The sequence below is a fragment of the Lissotriton helveticus genome, chromosome 6, assembly GCF_964261635.1.
Source record: "Lissotriton helveticus chromosome 6, aLisHel1.1, whole genome shotgun sequence".
NCBI classification, from domain to species: Eukaryota; Metazoa; Chordata; class Amphibia; order Caudata; family Salamandridae; genus Lissotriton; species Lissotriton helveticus.
In genome coordinates, this window is record NC_136067.1 from 238,955,529 (window position 1) to 238,975,884 (window position 20,356).

At 42.3% G+C, this 20,356-nt stretch overlaps 1 protein-coding gene across 3 annotated transcripts in view; it reads right to left on the bottom strand.

Moving 5' to 3' along the window:
* The window catches only part of LOC144762473 (adhesion G protein-coupled receptor F5-like), a 1,325,307-nt gene that overhangs the window by 793,290 nt on the left and 511,661 nt on the right, over positions 1 to 20,356 (bottom strand). For all 3 annotated transcript variants that reach the window (XM_078647685.1, XM_078647687.1, XM_078647686.1), the window contains one exon: positions 16,684 to 16,836. In XM_078647685.1, coding sequence (XP_078503811.1) covers positions 16,684 to 16,836 — 153 coding nt within the window. The remainder of the gene's footprint in view (positions 1 to 16,683; positions 16,837 to 20,356) is intronic.

Sequence of the window (20,356 nt, forward strand, 5' to 3'; positions counted from 1 at the left end):
GCGCCCTGTCCGGTCTTTTGGGAATCCCCTCCAGTCCCCTTTGAGGACACCCGGGTACTTGCCCAGATGTCCGCCTCCTCAGCAAGCTTCCAGTGGTTGGTCAGCTTGCTGTCCACCAGGTGTTGACGCAGCTCAGGAAAACATTTCTCGAGTAGGTGCTCCTTGAGTATAAGGTCATACAACCCCTCATAGTCCCTCACCTCGCTGCCTTGTACCCTACCCTCTAATGCCTTCTTTGCGTAGTCCAAGAAATCCACCCAATTCTGTGTGCCTAATTTGTGACTACCCCTGAACTTCTGCCGATACTTCTCTGGGGTCAGTCTAAACTTTCTTATTAGCGCCACTTTCATGGTGGGGTAGTGGGTCTGCTCTCCCTGCTCTAGGGCCAAGAGTGTATCCCTCCCTGTAGGAGGCATGTACTTATACAAGCCACCCCCCCCAGTGTTTCTCCATGGGCTCTTAAGGAGACCTCATAGGCAGCCAGCCACTTGGCGATGTCATCCCCTGTACTGCAGCTGGCAACTACGTCCTTAGGTAGATAAGGTCTGGGTTCCCTGGTCAAATCCTTGGATTCGCTGCCACCGTTTGGAGAATTGGAAGCCCCTACTTGCAGGGCCTTGAGATCTAACTCTCTGAGTTTCAACTCGTGAGCCATCCTCTGCTCCTCTTTCTCCTTTTCCAACCTGGCTAACTCCCATTTTAGTTGTCTTTTTTCCCTCTTGTCCGCTAGTTCGGCTTCAGTCAAGCTTCTCGCTGAGACACTGCTGCCCTCCCTTGAAAGTGTCCTAGGACCCGGTAGTAGGTTCCCCACTTCAGGTTGGAACAATCCATCTACCCCGATGACAGTGTCCCGGTCTGTCTCCTCTTCCTCCTCCTTCCCCTCTGGGTGGGCTGCCACCCACGCCCTCAAGCTGGTCTGAAGTTCCCCCTTCTTAGCACCACGCTTAAAGAACACTCCCATATTTTGACAAAACTCTCAGAGTTGAGCCACAGTATAGGTCTCTAACTCTTCCAGAGCAAATTCCATTTTGCCAATGAGAGTTCGGGACAGCCACTTGAAAGGAATTGGTTTAGAGGGTAATTAGAAGCTACCTCCACCCACCACCAGGAGTAAATTTGGAAAAACAAAAAATATAATTAGGGAACTCCAGGTGTAGGTCTATGGAGTACACTAAGTTACTATGGAGTGGACGCAAGCACAGTTCTTATCCCACCGCTGGACACCAATTATGTTGGACCTGGGGTCTCCAGATCACATAGGGTAGCCTGGCCCAGTATAAGACAGACAATCCTAGAGGCAAAAGTGTTAAGTTTGCGTCACACCCTCACAATAACTCAGCGTCCATCCACCAAAAATAATGACACTACACCGTAATTTATAAAAATAGGAAAAGCTTTATCTTCCCTTAAATTAGTTTAGCTGCTGCATGTATTCAATTCCGCTAGCATTTAGTCTACTTTCCAGTTACACTTGTTTCTGAGAACCTATGAGAAGGCATAGGACAAGCTTCAAAGACAACCCTTCCTTGTATTTAAACTGTGAGGTTGTGAATTGGATGTACTCCTAAAATCAGTACATTTCCTAATAGGAAAGAAGTTAGATTCTGAGGTTATTCAGTTACAGTAATACTCTGAAAAGAAAGGAATTTATCATTTAACCGCCTAGCATGCTAACTGCGGATCAAGAAAGAACATCATTACATTTCCTCAGCACATTCTCTATTCCTTTGCTTGAGGTCATTGATCAGTTTCCCCTTTCACTCAAGCCTTTGAAATTCTAAAGGGATTCACCCCCTTAAAGGGGCAACTCCCAACACAGTCAATCACCAGGTAGAGGAATTTGTCCACTCGATGTGCATTGACCTCGTGTCTCTCTCAGCGCAAGCCTCAACCCCCCTCGAGGGTCGCCCAGTGCACCAGACTCAGGACAGCCTAGAACCCCTTGGTATGGCTCCTGAGCACTCAGTTCAGTTGGATTCTCCCCTCCGGCTCTCCTGTAAGTTTCTTCGATTCCAGCCGGGGAGAGGGGTAGAGAACAGGCTGATTACCACTCGGCTCAACTGGGGACCCCAGAGCTCTGTCGGGCCTCTGTCAAGCCCAATCCCCCACCTTACTTGATGTCAGAGGCGGCAATGAAGGTCCGGTGAGCTCCGTAGGCGGTGCCTCCCAACTCCGTCATCCGTCGTTTTCCTCAGCTGTCAGGGCCCTTTGCGGCTGGTACACGGAAGGGGATCTCCGCCGACTTCGATTGGCGACGCCGTCTCCTGGTGTCCCTTCCCTTCCGGTTGCCGAGGAGTAGGGAACCTCCCCAGGGTCGACCTCCTACGAGCTCGTCCCGCCTCCCTGCGCTCCTTCCTGACAGCGCGTTTACGCCACTGTTCTCCTGACAGAGAGTGCGGCACCTCCCCTCTCCGTGCCGGTCCACCACAGTGGGACAGATGCTCCGGTGGTTAGCGGCCCCCTCTCCCCTGCTCCCACGCTCACCAGACCCAGCAACGGACTTCAGCGGATCCGGCACCCGGCAGCACCACCAGGTACACGCTAAGCTAGCCGGGGGCTGTGGCAGTCAAGGGGGGGGTAAGACCCGCGTTGGAGGGCAAGTTCTGAGGAGCAGTGATAGGATAAAAGGAGTCTGGGTCTCCGACGTCACCTGTGGCAGTTCATCAGAGTAAAGGAGGGGTGATTGAAGAAGATTAGTCTCAGTTCCCTTCAGGGCAAGATAGTTCTCTCCACTCCTCCTGTCGGCTGGTATGCCCTGACTCGCTAACACCAGATTTCCCCTCAGGGGAGCGTTGAAGGAGGGTAGAGGGATTTACTCCCAGTCGAGGGCAGTAGGGCTAGATCCACGAACAGGGGATAATATCAAACATGAGGGATCAGCAGCCCCAAGGGGTAGTCAAAACCCTCCCACATTGCACTAACCTCTCTGCCCAGTAGCCTAAACTCCTCACTGCACTCTCACTCTGATACCGACTCTAAAATGGCCGCCCTAGTACTGACCTTTTTATAGGCTAACCTCAGGCTTCCAGAACCAGCTGGAAGGTTCTGGAGTTCTCCTATGTTGTTCTATGGGTCTATTCCTTGAGGTAACAGTCATGGCAGTTATAAGCCACCATTTTGTGAAACTAAATTCTCCCTCAGAAAAGGAGGGATTTCTAGGCCTATGTGGACTATAGGGTCAAGGAGCACCTGACCCCCTAGGACAACATCAAAAAGTTCCAGTGGACATTAAAAATTAAAGGTTTGAGGGGTAAAAAGGGGACAAAAATAAATAAATAAAAGGAGGGACCACCCAAAGGGCTGACAGGTCTAACACTATCAATATATTATTCTTGCTTGTATCGCTGTTGCTCCCATGTCACACATCTTGTCATTAGGAGTGGGGGGTTGGCATTGCTTCCATCGCTGGAAGATTCATATTTTTTGCTATTGCCAGTGCTTTATCTTTCCATCTTTCGTTATGCTTGGACAGTTTTGAATGGTCCAGGGATTTATGCAAGAAAACCGGTGCAGGGGAAAAGGCTAATGGGACATCATTTAAAGCATTTACAGTACTGACCACTTTTTGCCAGAGTGTGGGCAATGAACCACACGACTACAGTAGGTGCAGCATGACTCCTCCTGTGTTGCCACATCTCCAAAAGTTCGAGGTGTGAAAATGTTTAACAAGTGGCAGTCATAGAGGAGACCAGAACCAGTAATGTAGCAACTTAAAGTACTTACATTTTAATCTCACCTCAGGCATACTTAGATCATGGGTTTCCAGTAGCGTGTTCCATTCTTATTCCAAGTTCTTCTTGTCAAGAGTCGTCTATCACAATTAACTTAGCTGCTTGGAGTGGATTACCTCAACTAAAATATTGTATAATCCATATATTGCACCCTTGAAACTGCTCCAGATGTGGATGTAATCTAATATGGGTGACTGAGGCATGCGGTCCGGTAACAGGAGGAGCGCCGAGTGGCTATAGTATTGTAACTGCATATATCTCCAGTTTTTCTTTGCATCAAGATGACAAAGTTCACCAAATGTCTTTATTATTTTCTCCCTGCTGTTGGAACATGCTCTAAGTGGGGTGATCCTGTTGCCAGCATATTTTGCCCAGAATATCGTGCATCAATTTATTTTTAGTCCCATATTTTCCTTCAAGGGAGGTCGAGCAGGTAAGAATTTGTGTGCCCGTAGCTGTCAATGAGCTTGGGACCAAACACATACTTTCTCCAACAGCAACTAGATTAGGGGTCAGTCAAAGATGCTAACTGTTTGTATTTAAAATGTATACAAGATCAAGCTTTTTGGTAGTATCCATTATATAATTCTCTTGTTGAGCCACTCTGGTTATTCTTTGGTTTGGCAAACAGCTAGGCTGGGTGGGGCAGGTAGTGCTCCATGTAATAAAAGTCCATATGATTTAGGCCGACAACATTGCTGTGTGTAGTTTTGAACCTAACACTCTCTTGAATTGCCCCGTAAGTTGTTTTAAGTCTAATTGTATATTTGATGTTGTACATTTTTACTTGGTTTTATTGTGTCTGTTGCATTTTCAAGTAATTGGAACAATATATTTATTCATTTATTCACTCACTCCCAGAAATCACTTATCCTTCACTCCACCAGGAATGTTAATCACAGTGGACAGCCTTTACACCATATTGAACCCAGTTCTGGATGCGGGTAGCACTAATAAAACACACTGAACTGGGTACTCTGGAAGTGGACCTCACTAGGACTATGTGACAGGCAGAGATATGCAATACACATATTACTTAGTCATCCATCATTCTTATTCTAGAATTGACTACATCTTTGTTCCCTCATAGAATGAAGATCCTATTGAAAGTTAAGATCTTCTGAAAGGTTTAAAGGTTTATCCAATCACTCCCAGAATACAATTACACTTTTCGGGTACACTTGTGGCCTGAAAGATACCTGGTGTCTTCACTTTTGGTGGCTAAACAAATATGACCTGTCCGACCATCTTTAAGAGGGCATTACCAGAAATGTTAAATGACTCAGTCCCCTCACTCAGTACTCTATAGAAACCTTTTGAAATGGGTATTCGGAGGTGGCTCATGTATTTTCTTGCCAGATGTATACAGATAAGATAATAAAAAAATGAGACACACAAGGAATGATTTGCCCACCTAGAAGCATTACTGGTGAACAAATATACAGTAGCTAGACTAGCTCTTAAACAAAAAATGGATTGACACAGCACAGACATCTCATTGGAGTCCTGGTATGGAATAGATGAATTATGGAGACAAAGGGAGTAAACTATTCCACTGGTTGACTAATTGGGAGTTAGGGGAAAAGATTAGTCCTTCTGTGTTTCATAGTGATGGGCAAACAGAAATCAATGAGTCATTTGTAAATTATTATAGAGCATTTTATAAAGAATGGGCAGAAATAGAGAAACCATTGTCAAAATGTAATAACTCTCACCCTGTGGCTGAAGACAGAGAGGCTTTAGAAATTCCTTTGGCAAAAAAAGGAATTCTCTAAGATGCCAATGGGCTAGACACCTGGGCAAAATTGAGGATTCTATCCAGTGATTTTCAAAAGGCACAGCTCAATATTACCACCATAGCTGAAGGCAATGTTTAAAGACAACCTACACACAAACATGCTTATAGACTTGTGAGGGGCCAGATAAGGGAGTAGCCAGAAAATTAAAATACAACCCCCCCCCCATTTTAAACCAAGCCTCTGATGGCACCAGGCATGTGAACCTGATCCCCCAAGAAGTGATCCTTTGTCTTTCATCCAAGCATGTATATTTTCACGCTTTCACTCTACCATCCACCTGATGTCCACTATTTCACATTTACAGTCTGTCTTCCACTCGTTCTTTCGTCCTTTCATCCATCATCCAATCTTTCATCTTTTCATCCATTCACCTTTCCATCCATCGGTCCCCATATCCATCATCTATTGACAAATCCTATCCACCCATAAAGCCATCAATGGACTTACCCATCCATCAATAAAGACTTTCCTCCATCCATCCATCATCTCAGCTTTTAATTTGCTTTGCAAACAACCATCCCTTCAGATTTCCCTTCATATGCCATCTATCCTCTCAGATTTCCATTTACTTTGCCATCATTTTCCCCACCAATGCACCCTCTCAGATTTCCATTTACCCTGCTATCCTTTCACCCACTGATCCATCAATCCATTTGCTCAGATTTCCATGTATTCTGTTGTCGCTTCACTCCCTTCCATCCGTCCTCAGATTCCCATTACCTCTGCTATTTTCAAATTCTCAGGTAGAAGGGTAGAAGCTTCCCATCATGAGTGTCAGGAGTGATGCTGGACCCTTTTGATCTCCAAGAGTAGGCCCATGACAGCTGCCGGAGTGCAAGAAGGTGGATTGTTATTTGGGGTGTGTGACTTACCACCTCAAGGAATAATTACAACCCTTGTCAGGCTGAACCCTCAAAGTCACTAAATTAACATGAGCTCAAATACCATCTAGCTATGACACAGAGCACAGGCCTACGTTAGAGCAATGTGTAAAGTATTTATGCAATTCCAAACACAACACAATAAACATCCCAAACTAATTAATGTAAATGCTCCTGGTGACCCGAAAACTAAAACCAGACAAAACACCTACAGACTTCTTCTCCAATCATCCAATCTCACTGATTAATACCATAATCAGAACTGCAGTGAAAGCACTAACCAACAGACTGACTAGAGTGATTTACACATTGTTACCTAATGACGAAAACAGCTTCATGCTAGTAAGGGACACTCACCACTGCCTACAGAATTTGCACATGGAGCTTGCAAGAGAAAACGAGCTACAAGGGGAGACTGGCTTGGTGTCAACTGACCTCAAACAGCCATTTGACCCCGTCCTTTGTCCTTTATTACTGCAGTTCCTGGAAAAAATGAATTGGGACCTATCCTTCCTTAAATATGTGCTGGTTCTCTATTCAGCTCAATAGGCAAGAGTCTGCATCAATGGAACTTTATTCTGCCCTTTCCTGGTGGTTAGACCTGTGAAGGGTGCCCCCTGTCACTCCTCGTCTTCATGCTTGTAAAAGAACCTCTTGCAGACTGGATCCAGCGAGATGGACAAGTGAGGGATTTCCAATGGTACAACGGCAGTGAGCACAAGGTGTCCTTATGTGGTGCTTTTAAGAAATCTGGTTATTAGTTGTGAAGAATGTGAGTCCTTCACAAGTAAGAAGTCTGTAATTGTTTTTTTTCTGGGAACCAAGTTCGCTATTGTAGCATATAACTGTCTCACTGTAGCAAAGCAGAGCTGTCCAAGGCCTACCCAGCAGAGGTCGTTTGGGCTAGTAACCCCAGCTCGCTGGTATGCGAAAACATCACTCAATAAATTACAGTTCAGTCAGTGCTTTTCCTTTTAAAAAGAAAAAGTACTTTTAGTTTACCCACACTACTAAATACTATGCATTAAATTACAAATATATGCATTCAGATAGATGGAAATACATTTGGTGAAACCCTCATACCATGTTACACCCCTAGTGGGTCCTGAACGTGTTTTGCAACTGTAATAAGTTAAGATGTTACAATATGAATTAGGGGGGCGTGGCTTGGTGCCCGAAGGACATGGCGGCGGCTAGATGAAGCTCCGCCTGCGGTCCCGGGAACCCAGACGCTGCAGATCGACCTTACCTGCACCAAAGCTATGGGCTGTTGTCGGAAGGCACCAGGACCGCATCTGGATGTTTGAAGACTTCAGCGGTGCACAATAACGCCGTATGTCCTTCACGGTCCCGTTTTAGGCGCGGCCGCCATTTTGAATCGCCTGCGCGTTTCAACATGTTTCTTTTTTCAAAGTGGCGCTTTATCCCGGAATAAGCAGTTTTTTTATGCTTCAGCTCATTATTACCCCATAAGAAAACTGCATTCTTCAGTATAACCGAGCAGCATATAATCTCTTCGCTTTGGCTCTCCTTTTATGTTCTTCATGCCTTTTACCACACTCTGTGAGCGGCCATTTTAGGAGCAGAGTTTTTTCCTAAGCATTTTCCTCAAGTTGTGCTGTGATGTTATTAAGCATCGTGCTGACAACGTGTTTCTTCACTTCTGGGCATGGACTTCAGGACATTTTCTCTTTATGCTTTTAAGGCTAGTTTTTGACATTTGAATGCTGTTCTTCACTATTTGCCCTATGCCTCATTGCTGTTAGGACAACTTGCTCGGCGGCCATTTTACATTCATTTTCACAGTACTCTTTGACTTCGGCATATGGCCTCTGCTCACAAGTCTTCAGGAGGCACTTAGGTATTGGTGGTTTCTATATTTGATTTTTGTACGATATATTGGCACTGTACGCACAAGACCTCTTATTCAAACCCATACCAGCGCTCCTTTTTACAACACCATCCCTTCTGAATATCTGGTCTTTCACCATATGTGTATTTCAGACAGAAGTGTGCTACACAAGGCTTTATGGGCAGAACTACATCTCTCTACCCTACATCATCTCAACCAAAGCGCATTTTTGTGAAAAACTAAAAAAAAATCGGAATTCTCCAAATTAGAAGATTCCTTAACTTCTTCTTTGCACAGCACAGATTCAATGATGGAGACCTCTCAAGGCGCCTCAGGGAAATCAAATACTAAGCGACTAAAAAACGATCCTCCCTCACCTCCCAAACAACCTTCGCTTGTTTCAATGGAGTTGTTATTAGAGGAAATCAGGGCTCTTCGCCCTTTTATGGAAGAGACTAATGCTAAACTCCAGGTCTTGACGGACAATTGGTCCCAACTTGAAACTAGAGTTTCTTCTGTTGAGCAGACGGTTACTTCCTTGAAAGAAACTTGTGTTAATGTCTCCCATCTTCACTCTCAAGTCACGGTACTCCAGAAGCAGGTTGAGGACTTAGAAAATCGCAATAGAAGAAATAACTTGCGTATTTACAGTCTAGGTGAGGGACTTGAAGGATCTGACCCGTTGGTTTTCTTCAAATCGTTCCTACCTAAATTGCTTCACATGCCAGAAGGTACGGTACTAAACATCCAACAAGCACATCGCTTAGGACGTCTACCATCTTCTGCATCTTCCTCACAAAGGCTTAGAGGAGTCATTTTGTACTTCTTAGAATATACAGATCTATTGAAAGTCTTGGCGGCAGTCAAATCCTCCCCAACAATTACATCGCTCCTCCCTGTTTTTTGCTCAGGACTATGCTAAAGCCACTGCTAATCAACGTAAAGCTGTTCTAAATATGAGAGCTTCGCTTCGCTCGTTAGGAGCCAGATATGGCCTGTTTCACCCCTGTTTATTCAAAGTTACATACAGCAATAGAACAACTACATATGAAGATCCAGTACAGCTGCAAAGTTTCATCAACTCGTGCAAAACGTCGGCCATGGATTCATCTGGACCTTCCTCTTCGTATAATGGTTGAACTTTAATGATGTTCTTCTCTGGTTACCATTTTTAGGATATTTCACCATGGTTTATGTTTATGTTGTGACTTGTTTGTTTATTCCTGATATTTCCTCATAGTTACTATCATTCTCATTGTTGTTAGTTTGTTCTAGCTTACTATTTTAATATTTCATTTTCTCCTTCCGTTTTTACAGGTATCCTATCCTTGTCTCATGATGTTTTCCCGGTTCCACGTTAAGCCGACCCTGGAAGTGTCGTCCATCCCATGTGGTTCCATCCCCCCTCCTTGTCTTTATGTTCTTCTCCCTTGTAGGTATGTTACCCTTATACATTTCCATTCCTCCTTTCTCCCTACTCTTATTTCTCTTCTTTTTTGTAAATATTCTCCTTCTTTTCATTCTAGGTGTTGTCGTTATTCTTTTCTTTTTTGTTCTTTTATAATATATTATTATGTATTCTGGATTTGCTTCTATTTTGCTACTTTACTTTTCCTATGCTTTTTTTCTAGTCTGTTTTATCTGGCTGATTCTGGTATATCTTTGATATCTTTAATTTCTCTTAACTTTTTATGTCGTGAAAATTAGTTTCATGGAATTTTAGAGGACTCAATTCTCCTATAAAAGGCAGAGAGTACTAACTCATCTGGCTAGGTTTAGTGCTGACATTGTTTTCCTGCAGGAGACTCATCTTACAGAAGATGAGTCAATAAAATTAAAAAAAGGATGGGTTGGAGAATTATTTTATTCAAGTGGAGATGGCAAACGTAATGGAGTAATGATGTTATGTCGCAAATCCCTTAATTTTAAATTTATCTCACAAGATTCTGATACAGATGGCCATTGGTTGAATGTTAAATTGATGCTTAAGGATGTTCCAGTTTCTTTTTTCATTGTTTATGCTCCAACTGGTGGTGACGCCTCCTTTTGGCGTTCAATAGCCAAGCAGATCATTCTTCACATGGAAGACAATTTTATTTTGGCCGGAGACTGTAATCAGGTTTTTGATCCTTTTATAGATCGAAACTCTAAAGTGTCTTTTGTTCCTAACAAAACACATAAATCATTTATCCACACGGTCACGCAACATAAACTTTTGGATGCCTGGAGATTATGTAATCCTACTGCGAGAGAGTACACTTTTTATTCCCCGTTACATCATTCCCAATCACGACTTGATATTTTTTTTGTTTCGCATAACATCTCACAAGCACTTACACATGCGGAAATTGGCCCCATTTTATTATCTGACCACACTCCGGTTTTGATTGATGTGGACAATTTGCCCAAACCCAATTCCCCCAGAAAGTGGCGTTTTAATAATACCCTGCTTTTGGACCCAGAATTCTCTTCTTCATTTAAAACCTTTTTTAATGAATATTTTCTCCTCAATCACACTGACTCCCTGCCTTTTTCAACTATTTGGGATGCTTTTAAAGCTTCCGCTAGGGAGTTTATTATATCCTATGTGTCAAAGAAGCGTACTATTGCTCGCAACCATACTCGTTCTTTATTCCAAAGTATTAAGAGAATGGAGCATTCTTTTTATACTTCTAATTCTAAAGATGTTCCTAATACTCTCATCAATGCAAAGTTACAGTTTAACAAGGAATCAACAGATAACGCCTCGTTATATTTATTGAAATCTAGCGCGAAATTTTATAGTGGTAGAAATAAGGCAGGAAAACTCTTAGCGAATTATTTAAAAACGAAGCAGAACAAAGTGAATATTGATGCTGTTTTTGATGATGATTCTATCTTAAAGTTCAAGGACTCCGAAATTTTAGACGAGTTTGCTTTATTCTATAAAAGATTATACTCGTCCGAAACACAATCTACAGATCACTCACTATCACAGTTCTTTTCACTCATACAACAACCCCAACAATCTTCTGTTGATTTATCACTATTGGAATCTCAGATAACGCAACAAGAACTCTTAACAGCATTTCAAAATTTGAAAAAAGACAAGGCTCCCGGGCCAGATGGATTCACTGTTGAGTTTTTTCTTCATTTCTCAAATTTAATAATGCCTAAACTACACCTATTAATTGAGTCTTTTCAATCCTTGGGAAAGTCTGGCGGTACCTTTTCAGATGCTCACATATGTTTGAACCCTAAAGAAGAGAAAGACACGAAGTACTGTAAGAATTTTAGAATCATTTCGCTTGTTAATATTGATTACAAGATTTTTTCCAAAACACTTGCCCTTCGTTTAGACTCTTATCTCCCCAAGATTTTAGGTAAGGAACAGTCTGGCTTCGTGAAAGGCCGTGTTATACACTATAACACAAGACTTTTTTTTCAATATTTTATCCAAGGCTACGCATTTAAAACATTCCCTTGCAGCTATAGCATTAGATGCCGAAAAGGCATTCGATAGAGTGGAATGGTGTTATTTATATTACACCCTTAAGTGGTTTGGATTTGGTCCTAATTTCAGTTCCTTAATCTCCTTTTTATATTCGAATCCACGTGCTGCTGTCTGTGCCAATGGGTTACTGTCCTTCTTTGACCTTGGTAGAGGGGTGCGTAAGGGATGTCCTGTATCCCCTTTTCTTTTTTAATTTAGCCCTCAAAGCCTTCCTTTCCAGAATTCATCAAAATATACACATACAAGGTTTTCCGACCCCTACAACTAATGTCAAACTTGCAGCATACGCCGATGATATTTTGCTTTTTATTTCAAATCCCAATGAATCGATCCCAGCCTTTTTAGATGAAGTTCATACTTAAACATCAATTTAAGGATATAAATTGAATAGTGATAAGTGTGAAATATTGCCCTTGACTAAATACACCTTTAATGCTGATTTTCTTTCAACTAATTTTACTTGGAAATTGTCCTCTATTAAATATTTAGGCTTAAGTTTTACACCAACAGTAAAAGAGACAGTCACATTGTGCTTGAATAATTGCATCCAAAAACTCACAGAACTCACCAATAAATGGCATCCTCTTTATTTATCCTGGTGGGATTGCATGGATACTATTAAGATGATGCTTTCCCCCATTGTTTTATATACCATATCTAATATCCCTGTATCCATTTCTACTAACTTATTTAAATCCATTAATTTAGTGTTATCCTCCTTTTTGTGGAACAAGAAAAGAATGCGTATGTTTATCTTAAAGTTATCACGTCCTAAAGCTGAAGGTGGAGTTAATTTTCCGAATTTTATTACTTATCATAAAGCTTTCTTTTTGCGACAAGCTTCATACTGGTTGCTTGACTCTGAGCAAGATCTTCCTCTTTGGACGACAGTAGAGCTCTCGGTCCTCTCTCCTTTTTCATTTCAGGAATACCTTTCTTTTTCCCGCAAACCCCAAACACTTTCTACTCCATTAATCAAGTTTACCTCAAAATTATTAAATCCCTTATTTCCTTTACTTTATAATACTCTTGAATCCTTTTTGAATGCACCCATTCAGCATAATAAGGCTTTATTGATACGTAACAAACCTTTTTATTGGAAATCTTGGCGACAACGTAGTATAATTTGGATACATCAGTTGTTCTCGAATAAAGAATTTCTTTCGTTTTCTTCGCTCAAACAGTTATTCACCTTACCCGCCTCCTTCATTTCCAAATTTCAGATTCTTCGTAATGCTGTCCTCGATGTGAGAACAGGTCTGGCTTCAAATTAATCTAATCTTTGGTACACACATCCCATTCTCTGTGATACACATTTTCTTAGGCAGCCTTTCTTCAGTTTGGGATAATAATGCAACTAATTTTAAAATAATTGATCTACTAATAGCAGTCGCTTTCCAACAGATAACAAGAAATTGGAAGGACTTCACAAAAATGTCATTCAATGCCTCGAGGTATGATGTATACCACAATCATAGACTGGATACTTTTTCCAATTTACCTTCACCCATTGCTTTTAAAAGACTTCAATTATAGTTACCAGTTACGAAGTTTTTCGACAATTGTGCCAAACGCATTCATCACTGAAGCCCTCTAGTAGTACTCAATCCTCCATATGTTCTCTAACTTTATTTTCTTTCTTATGTAACTCATATCTTATATTTTTCTTGTTTATTTAGCATGGACATTATTGTTTTTCGTTTTTACTCAAGTATTTATGCTGGAACACAAATGTATTGCAATATTTGTTGCTCAATGTTTGTTGCCTAGTCGCATTGATGTATAATGACACACCTATTTTCTTGAATAAAATTCTTTTTGAACTAAAAAAGATGTTACAATATAATCTTTCAAATTACATAAACATTATTGATTGCAAAAAACAGGCAGTGAGAAAGAAATGTGAAGACGTGACAGAGGGAAAATTGAACGTAAAGTATAAGCATAACAAATCTTATGTGCATTTAATTATATAGATGGCGAGACGTTCAGTTTAGAGGTATGGAAGGATTGACTGGGTGGTTGGTGATGTCAAAAAGATGGCGCCCACAATGTAACCATTGGTGTATGTTGGTTGGGTGACATTCTGTAGCACATTGAGTGTGTTGATCAGTTGACAATGATGTCTCATGTCTGTTTATGCTCACATATTTTGGGAGGTTAACGTCACAGGATAGTGGTGTGGGCATGTTGGGCTGATGAGGTCAAAGAATTCATGTATGAGACTATGGGCCAGATGTAGGTAGCTAAATACCGGTTGGTAACGGCCGAAAATCGGTGATTTCCCGTTACCGACCGGTATTTTGCCTTTTCTAATGTAGGAGGCTGGTTTTAAGGATTCGGTAATTTACGGATTCCTTATTTTAAGGAATCGGTAAATTACCAAATCCTTAAAACCTATGTAGGTAGCACCCAAGTGAATGCATTTTTGCTTTAAGGATTCGTTATTTACCACCAACTACAAGTTGGTGGTAAATACCGAATACCTTTAAAAAAGCAATAATTTGCTTTATTCAAGGTGCAATGTGGCAGACATACATTACCTTTGGGCTAGATGTAGGTAATTTAATTTTACCGATTCCTAAGTACCGAATTTTACCGATTCGGTATTTAGGAATCGGTAAATATGATGTAGGTAATAAATCGGTAAAATTTACCGATTCGGTAACATTTCTTATTACCGATTCAGTAATAAGAAATACCTTCCCATTCATTCCTATGGGCCTGGAGGCCCATAGGAATGAAGGGGAAGCCATTCACTATTACCGATTTAGTATTTACCAAATCGGTAATAGCAGGAGCATATTCAAGGGAGGCAGGGTGTTTATTCTTTTCAGAAGGCTAATATATGAAGTGCAAGGTTAAGGACAGAGCTGTAGAGTTGCAGAGAGTAGAAGTGGTGTCTGAGGAGCTCCATGGAGCTGACTGGTGATTGCTTGCCTACGGTGCAATAACAGGAGGACTTGTGGGAGTGTATCAGTCTCACCTCCTTCACTGAACTAGGCTAGGGCTGCCTTAGTGAACAGTTCTGTTGCAGTACACAATGTGCACCAAGGTGCAATGTTAGCATTCCTAACATGAGAAAGAAAAAATGAGGCATTGATCGAAAAGCTAAGTCATTGTATTAAAAAATCGTTGAAAACAAATACCTTAACCAGGGACGGACCCCTCTCTTGATGGTGCCATTGGGCCAGTCCTATTTTTGACTTACTATACAACCACATCTATTTATCTCATCCTAAACAGTTGTGACATACCACATTAGTCCCAGGAGTTTGCCTCTCTTTCAATAGAATATAAATCCCCCCTCTCCCGCTCAGAACAGCAGAAAGCAATCATTTCGAGGTGGCAGGTAATGGGATACACACTGAAAACTGATGGCTATATATTCTTTCTTCCTCTCAGACGCCCCCAGTCCCGCCCCTCCTCATTCAGATTTTGGGTACATCTGTGTGCTCAATGCTGAATCCACAGTAGCTTGCAGGAGGGGTGTGGGGCATCATCTCCTGCAATTTGGTATGGCATTACATAAGAAGGCAAACCAAATTTGCTGTGGATTATCCAGCATCCACGATGCAAACCACTTAATTTTCATGTGCCCAACAAACACATGTATGTATCCTTGTGATGTAACTGTGGTTTAAGTAAATCATTCTAATAACATGGGGTCAAGTTTGCGTCATATAAAAAAACTGTAGCAAAACATCACACCCAGGAAGAAAACCCCCAGCGCGTTTGAAACACTGGATGAATAGCGTCAACTAAATTAGTCCCCACCTGAAACCTCCTTCGCTCAGGGTGTCTTGTCAAAATGTGAAAAAATTCAACTGAATTCCCACACCACCCTGGCACACTAGTTTGGGGGGCACTGAAAACTGTCAATGAATGTACTCCTGCCGTTCAATAGGGAACGTCTGAGAACGGTTCATGGCTGCTGCAGGTCAGCGGTGATAGGGCCTCCGACTTCCCAGTAGCTTGGCAGCTCTGCAGCTGAAATATGAATGTATTTGGACAATGTAGAGTTGGATGCAATAGTTTGGCGGGGGTAAAATGAATATCAGCTGAGCTACAGCACGGCGGTGGCCCGGGCTGGTGCGCTCAGCCTGCATCAGCTTTGCAAGCAGCGCCATCATTGAATTTACGGCACCACCCACAAACCAGCCAGCCTGGAGCCACACCTTCCTCAAAACTCCCCGCTCCAGCTGCAGAATGTGACGTCCCCCATGGCATCCGGCATGTAGCAGACAACCTGACGTAGCCCGGCTGTCTCGTCATTGGACACTCCCTAAGTTCATGATATCAGGCTGTCAGTCAGAGCAGCGCTGCGGGGGAATCATCACAATAATGAATCATGATACATTTGTAGCACTAGTGCAGTTGAGTGAGTGTGTGATCCTGCCAGCACTGTCTTAGCTCACAGTGTGAACCATAAGCCTGCGGGAGTGCACAGCATGCGCAGTGCACGACACTGGCGGAGCGCTGCCAGCTGCCACACTTGCCACTTTCAGTGACAGGTGTGAGACAACAGATATGCTTGACAATGCATTTCAATGCAGTAATGTGGAGTACCACAATGAAATGTGTCAGTCTAATGCCTGATGCGTGGTGCTTGTTGGCAGGACCGCTCATGCCTGCTGACATATTTCATTGCTTTTCTCAAAAACAGCTAAACAAATTATTTTAGTTACTTTTAATGGAAATATGTTCTTTTGTTATTCCACCCCTCAAAGTGCATTTTAATATCCTCCAAATATAAAAAAGTCACACAAAAGGAAAGACACAATTAACGAGTTTAAAAGCTCCAGTTCACAATTTGAAAATCTCCCCTTGCATTTAATTTTCATTACAAAACGGTGGCTTACTCTGCGTAGTATGTGTTATTAAAAAAAAGTCACAACCCATATTTGCAAAATGTGTAGACACTTACCTGTAGTAACCGCTATGCCCGTTATATTAATCACATCTGAGGCGGGGAATGCATTAGCATCGTTTAGCTCTTTCAGAAACATTTTGAAAGACTCCATGAATGATGAATCCGGAAAGCTAATCTCGATATCGACAACATAATCTTGCGGCACAGCTGTTAATGAAAGAACACACATTGACGTCGTGAGTTAAGTTATACCAAAGTCGAGAATGCTCAGTCTCTCTGTGGGCGGCCACTAGGTGTGCAGTGCGCCTCGTAACCTTTCGACAGTCAGCAACGCCCTAGATAAACCTCTGACACACTCCAACTTACTCTCCAAGCACAAAGGTCTTTGCTCACTGAAATTCGATTTAGGCGTGAGAAAAGAATCTGTAAGCGTAATGACACAGGGCCCGATTCACAGAATTAACTTAAGACAAAATCCTAAACTTACTACTTTTGGTATTCACAAAAGTTAGGATTTTGTCTTAAGTCTGTTTTAAGTCTGTCTTAAGTCTGTCTTAAGTTTGTCTTAAGACAAACTTAAGACAAACTTAAGACAAAATCCTAACTTCTGTGAATACCTAAAGTAGTAAGTTTAGGATTTTGTCTTAAGTTAGTTCTGTGAATCGGCCTCACATATCCTAAGCTACACAATTCTCATGCACACACCTTTACACACACCAGTCTACCTAACCTGGAAAATTCACCAACAGAGCAGTGGAAACATCGGTGAAGAAAGTAAACACTCACTGAGTTTATAATTAGTTCAGAACCGTTTAATAAACCATAGAACTAAGGGCCAAATTGATACTTAGTTTGTAAAGAAAAAAAGGAACCCCCAACTATTGTTCCTAAATCTGGGCAAGTAGAGCAGTTGTAAAAATATATTTAGGAATAAAAATTACATTTGGACCTGAACACAATAACACATAATGTCAACAATATGTATATTCCGTGATAATCAATTATCAAACAAGGAATTAAAGAACGAAGTTCAAAAAGTTCTCAAATATGTTTTTAGATATATTAATATATTAAAAAAAATATTTCTTTTAGAAGATATCTGATATTTATGTTTGTTTAATTTGACTTCAAGAGTTCATATAGTCACAAATTCAAAGATTGATGTAGATCTACTAATCTGTCGAGCCATGACATCACCGTTTATTGTCTCTGTTTTGTAAAAATGTTCTGTGTTTATATGAAATTTCCACATCAATCTTTGAATTTGTGATTTTAGGGTCCTGAATTACAAAAAAGTTCTGTGACCCCTGGGGGGACGGCACACTACACCTCTACTGACATTAGTGAGGTGATGCTGGACTTCTACTCCACCTTATATGGAGAGCAGGGGCGTGTGTCGGCTGCTGGCATCAATGAGTACTTGGACAATGTTGCGTTCGGCTGGCTCTCCCTTAATCAACGCAAATATCTCACCCAAATATCTCACCCAACCCTTCAACGTGTAAGATGTCAAAATGGCTATTAGTGAGTTGCCTACTTGCTCCCCAGTGAGTTTATAAAGCCTATGCTGACGATTTAGCACCTAGGCTCTTGGATGTCTTTGCAGAGGCATATGACAGCGGCATTCTCCCCCCCATCGCTAAAGGAGGCTCTCTTGGTGGTGCTTCTTAAGCCTGACAAGCCTGCTAACCGATGCGATTCCTATCGCCCACTCTCCATCATCAATATAGAAGCTAAGATTTTGGCAAAAATGATTGCCAGTCGGCTTCAACCGCTCATCCCTAATTTGGTCCTTCCGGATCAGTCGGGGTTTGTCCCTGCCCGCTACACAGCGCATAACTTACGAACGGTCTTCTCCACCCTCCTTTACTTTGAAGCCAATTTTCAGGCGGTTGCTGTGACTAGACGCAGCTAAGGTCTTTAACAACCTGCAGTGGGAATTTATGTTCACGGTACTACTTAGAATGGGGCTGCCTCCCTTCTTTTTGAAGTGGATACATCTATATGAAGCGCAAGTAGCTCAAGTTCGGGTCAATGGCTGGGTATCTACAACGTTCCCTATTCGAAGTGGCACGTGGCAGGGCTGCCCTCTGTCGCCTATGCTCTTTGCGCTGGCCCTTGAACCGTTGGCCTGCAAACTTCGCCTGCAACACGCGCCTGCAGACAGCGCCCATTGGTAGTCTCGATGTATGCCGATGATATGCTTTTGTATGTCAGGGACCCGAGACGTATCTCCCTGAACTCCTTTGTGAATATATAAAATACAAACGCTTCTCAGGACTTGGCATAAATTGGGCAAAATCAACGGTACTTGCCCTCACGGCGGGCACACAATGCATTGAACTAGACTTCCCACTTGCGTGGTCGACTGACCCTGTAAAATATTTAGGGGTGTGGCTTCACAGGGACCCTGAGGTAGTTATCTCGGAGAATCGTGGCCGGGCCCTGGTCCAAATCACGGACCGTGAAACGCGATGGGCCAAGCTTCCGCTGTCTCTAGCGGATCGCATTGCGGTAGTCAAAATTACAATCTTGCCCAAACTCCTTTACTTATTTATTAACTACCAGCTCGTCCCGACGTTGTCCGGGTATGAATTGCTGCCGGCCAGTAGTATATTGTTTTGTAGGATTTCGTTTTGATAGCATTGACAGGCCTGTGAAGTGCTCCGATTCAGAGTGCACTGCTGATGCACTTAAGAGTGCGCATTCAGTAGTGTGTGAACTCGAGTTTCCCTACTTTATTTTTCCTTGCAATATTACATAGCGCGAACTCGACAACATGGCATGAGCACAATTTACATTACAGAAGAACACATTTATTTGTGGTAGGCACGGGGAGACAAAGCGATTTGCCTGGAATCACAGGATGTTGAGCTGACGCCGAGATTCAAACGTAGCTCCCCAGCTCTAAAGTTCGCAGTTCTAGAACTTGTGGCGGGAGGTGTGTCTAAAAGTGTATGTCGGTGCTGACCATCAATGAGAGAGACCTGTGCATTTTTCAAATGGGTGGTGAAAAAATATGAGTATGTTGCTGGAGATGTGGGCCGCCGTGCCACCAATGTACTTACCGGGGGAGGGTAAACACCCATTATTCCGCAACTTTCTTTCCGCATACCATCACTCCGCATACTTTCCTTACGAAAGTACCATGACTCCGCAATGCCATTATAACGCATGGCATTACATTTTATATGCTTTTACCACGCATACATTTACAACGAAATTCGTTGTAAATGCATGAATGGTAAAAGCATGTTTTTTTTATGTTTGGATAAGGTAAGTATGGGTATAGGGGTATATGTTTTGGGGTACTGAGGTATATGTTTTGGGGTATTTGGGTATTTTAAGGGTTCAGATAAGGTATTGGGTTATGGGGTACAGGGGTAGTTTTAGGGTTTAGGGATAGGTATGGGTTTTGGGATACAGGGGTATTTTTAGGGTTCAGGGCTAGGTTTGGGTATTGGGGTATAGGGGTATTTTTAGGGTTCAGGGGTAGGTTTGGGTTTTGGGGTGCAGGGGTATTTTAAGGGTTCAAGGCTAGGCTTGGGTTTTGGGGTACAGGGGTATTTTTAAGTTTCAGATCTAGGTTTGGGTTTTGGGGTACAGGGGTATTTTAGGGTTCAGGGGTAGGTTTGGGTTTTGGGGTACAGGGTTATTTTAGGGTTCAGGGGTATTTTTAGGGTTCAGTGGTAGGTTTGGGTTTTGGGGTACAGGGGTATTTTAAGGG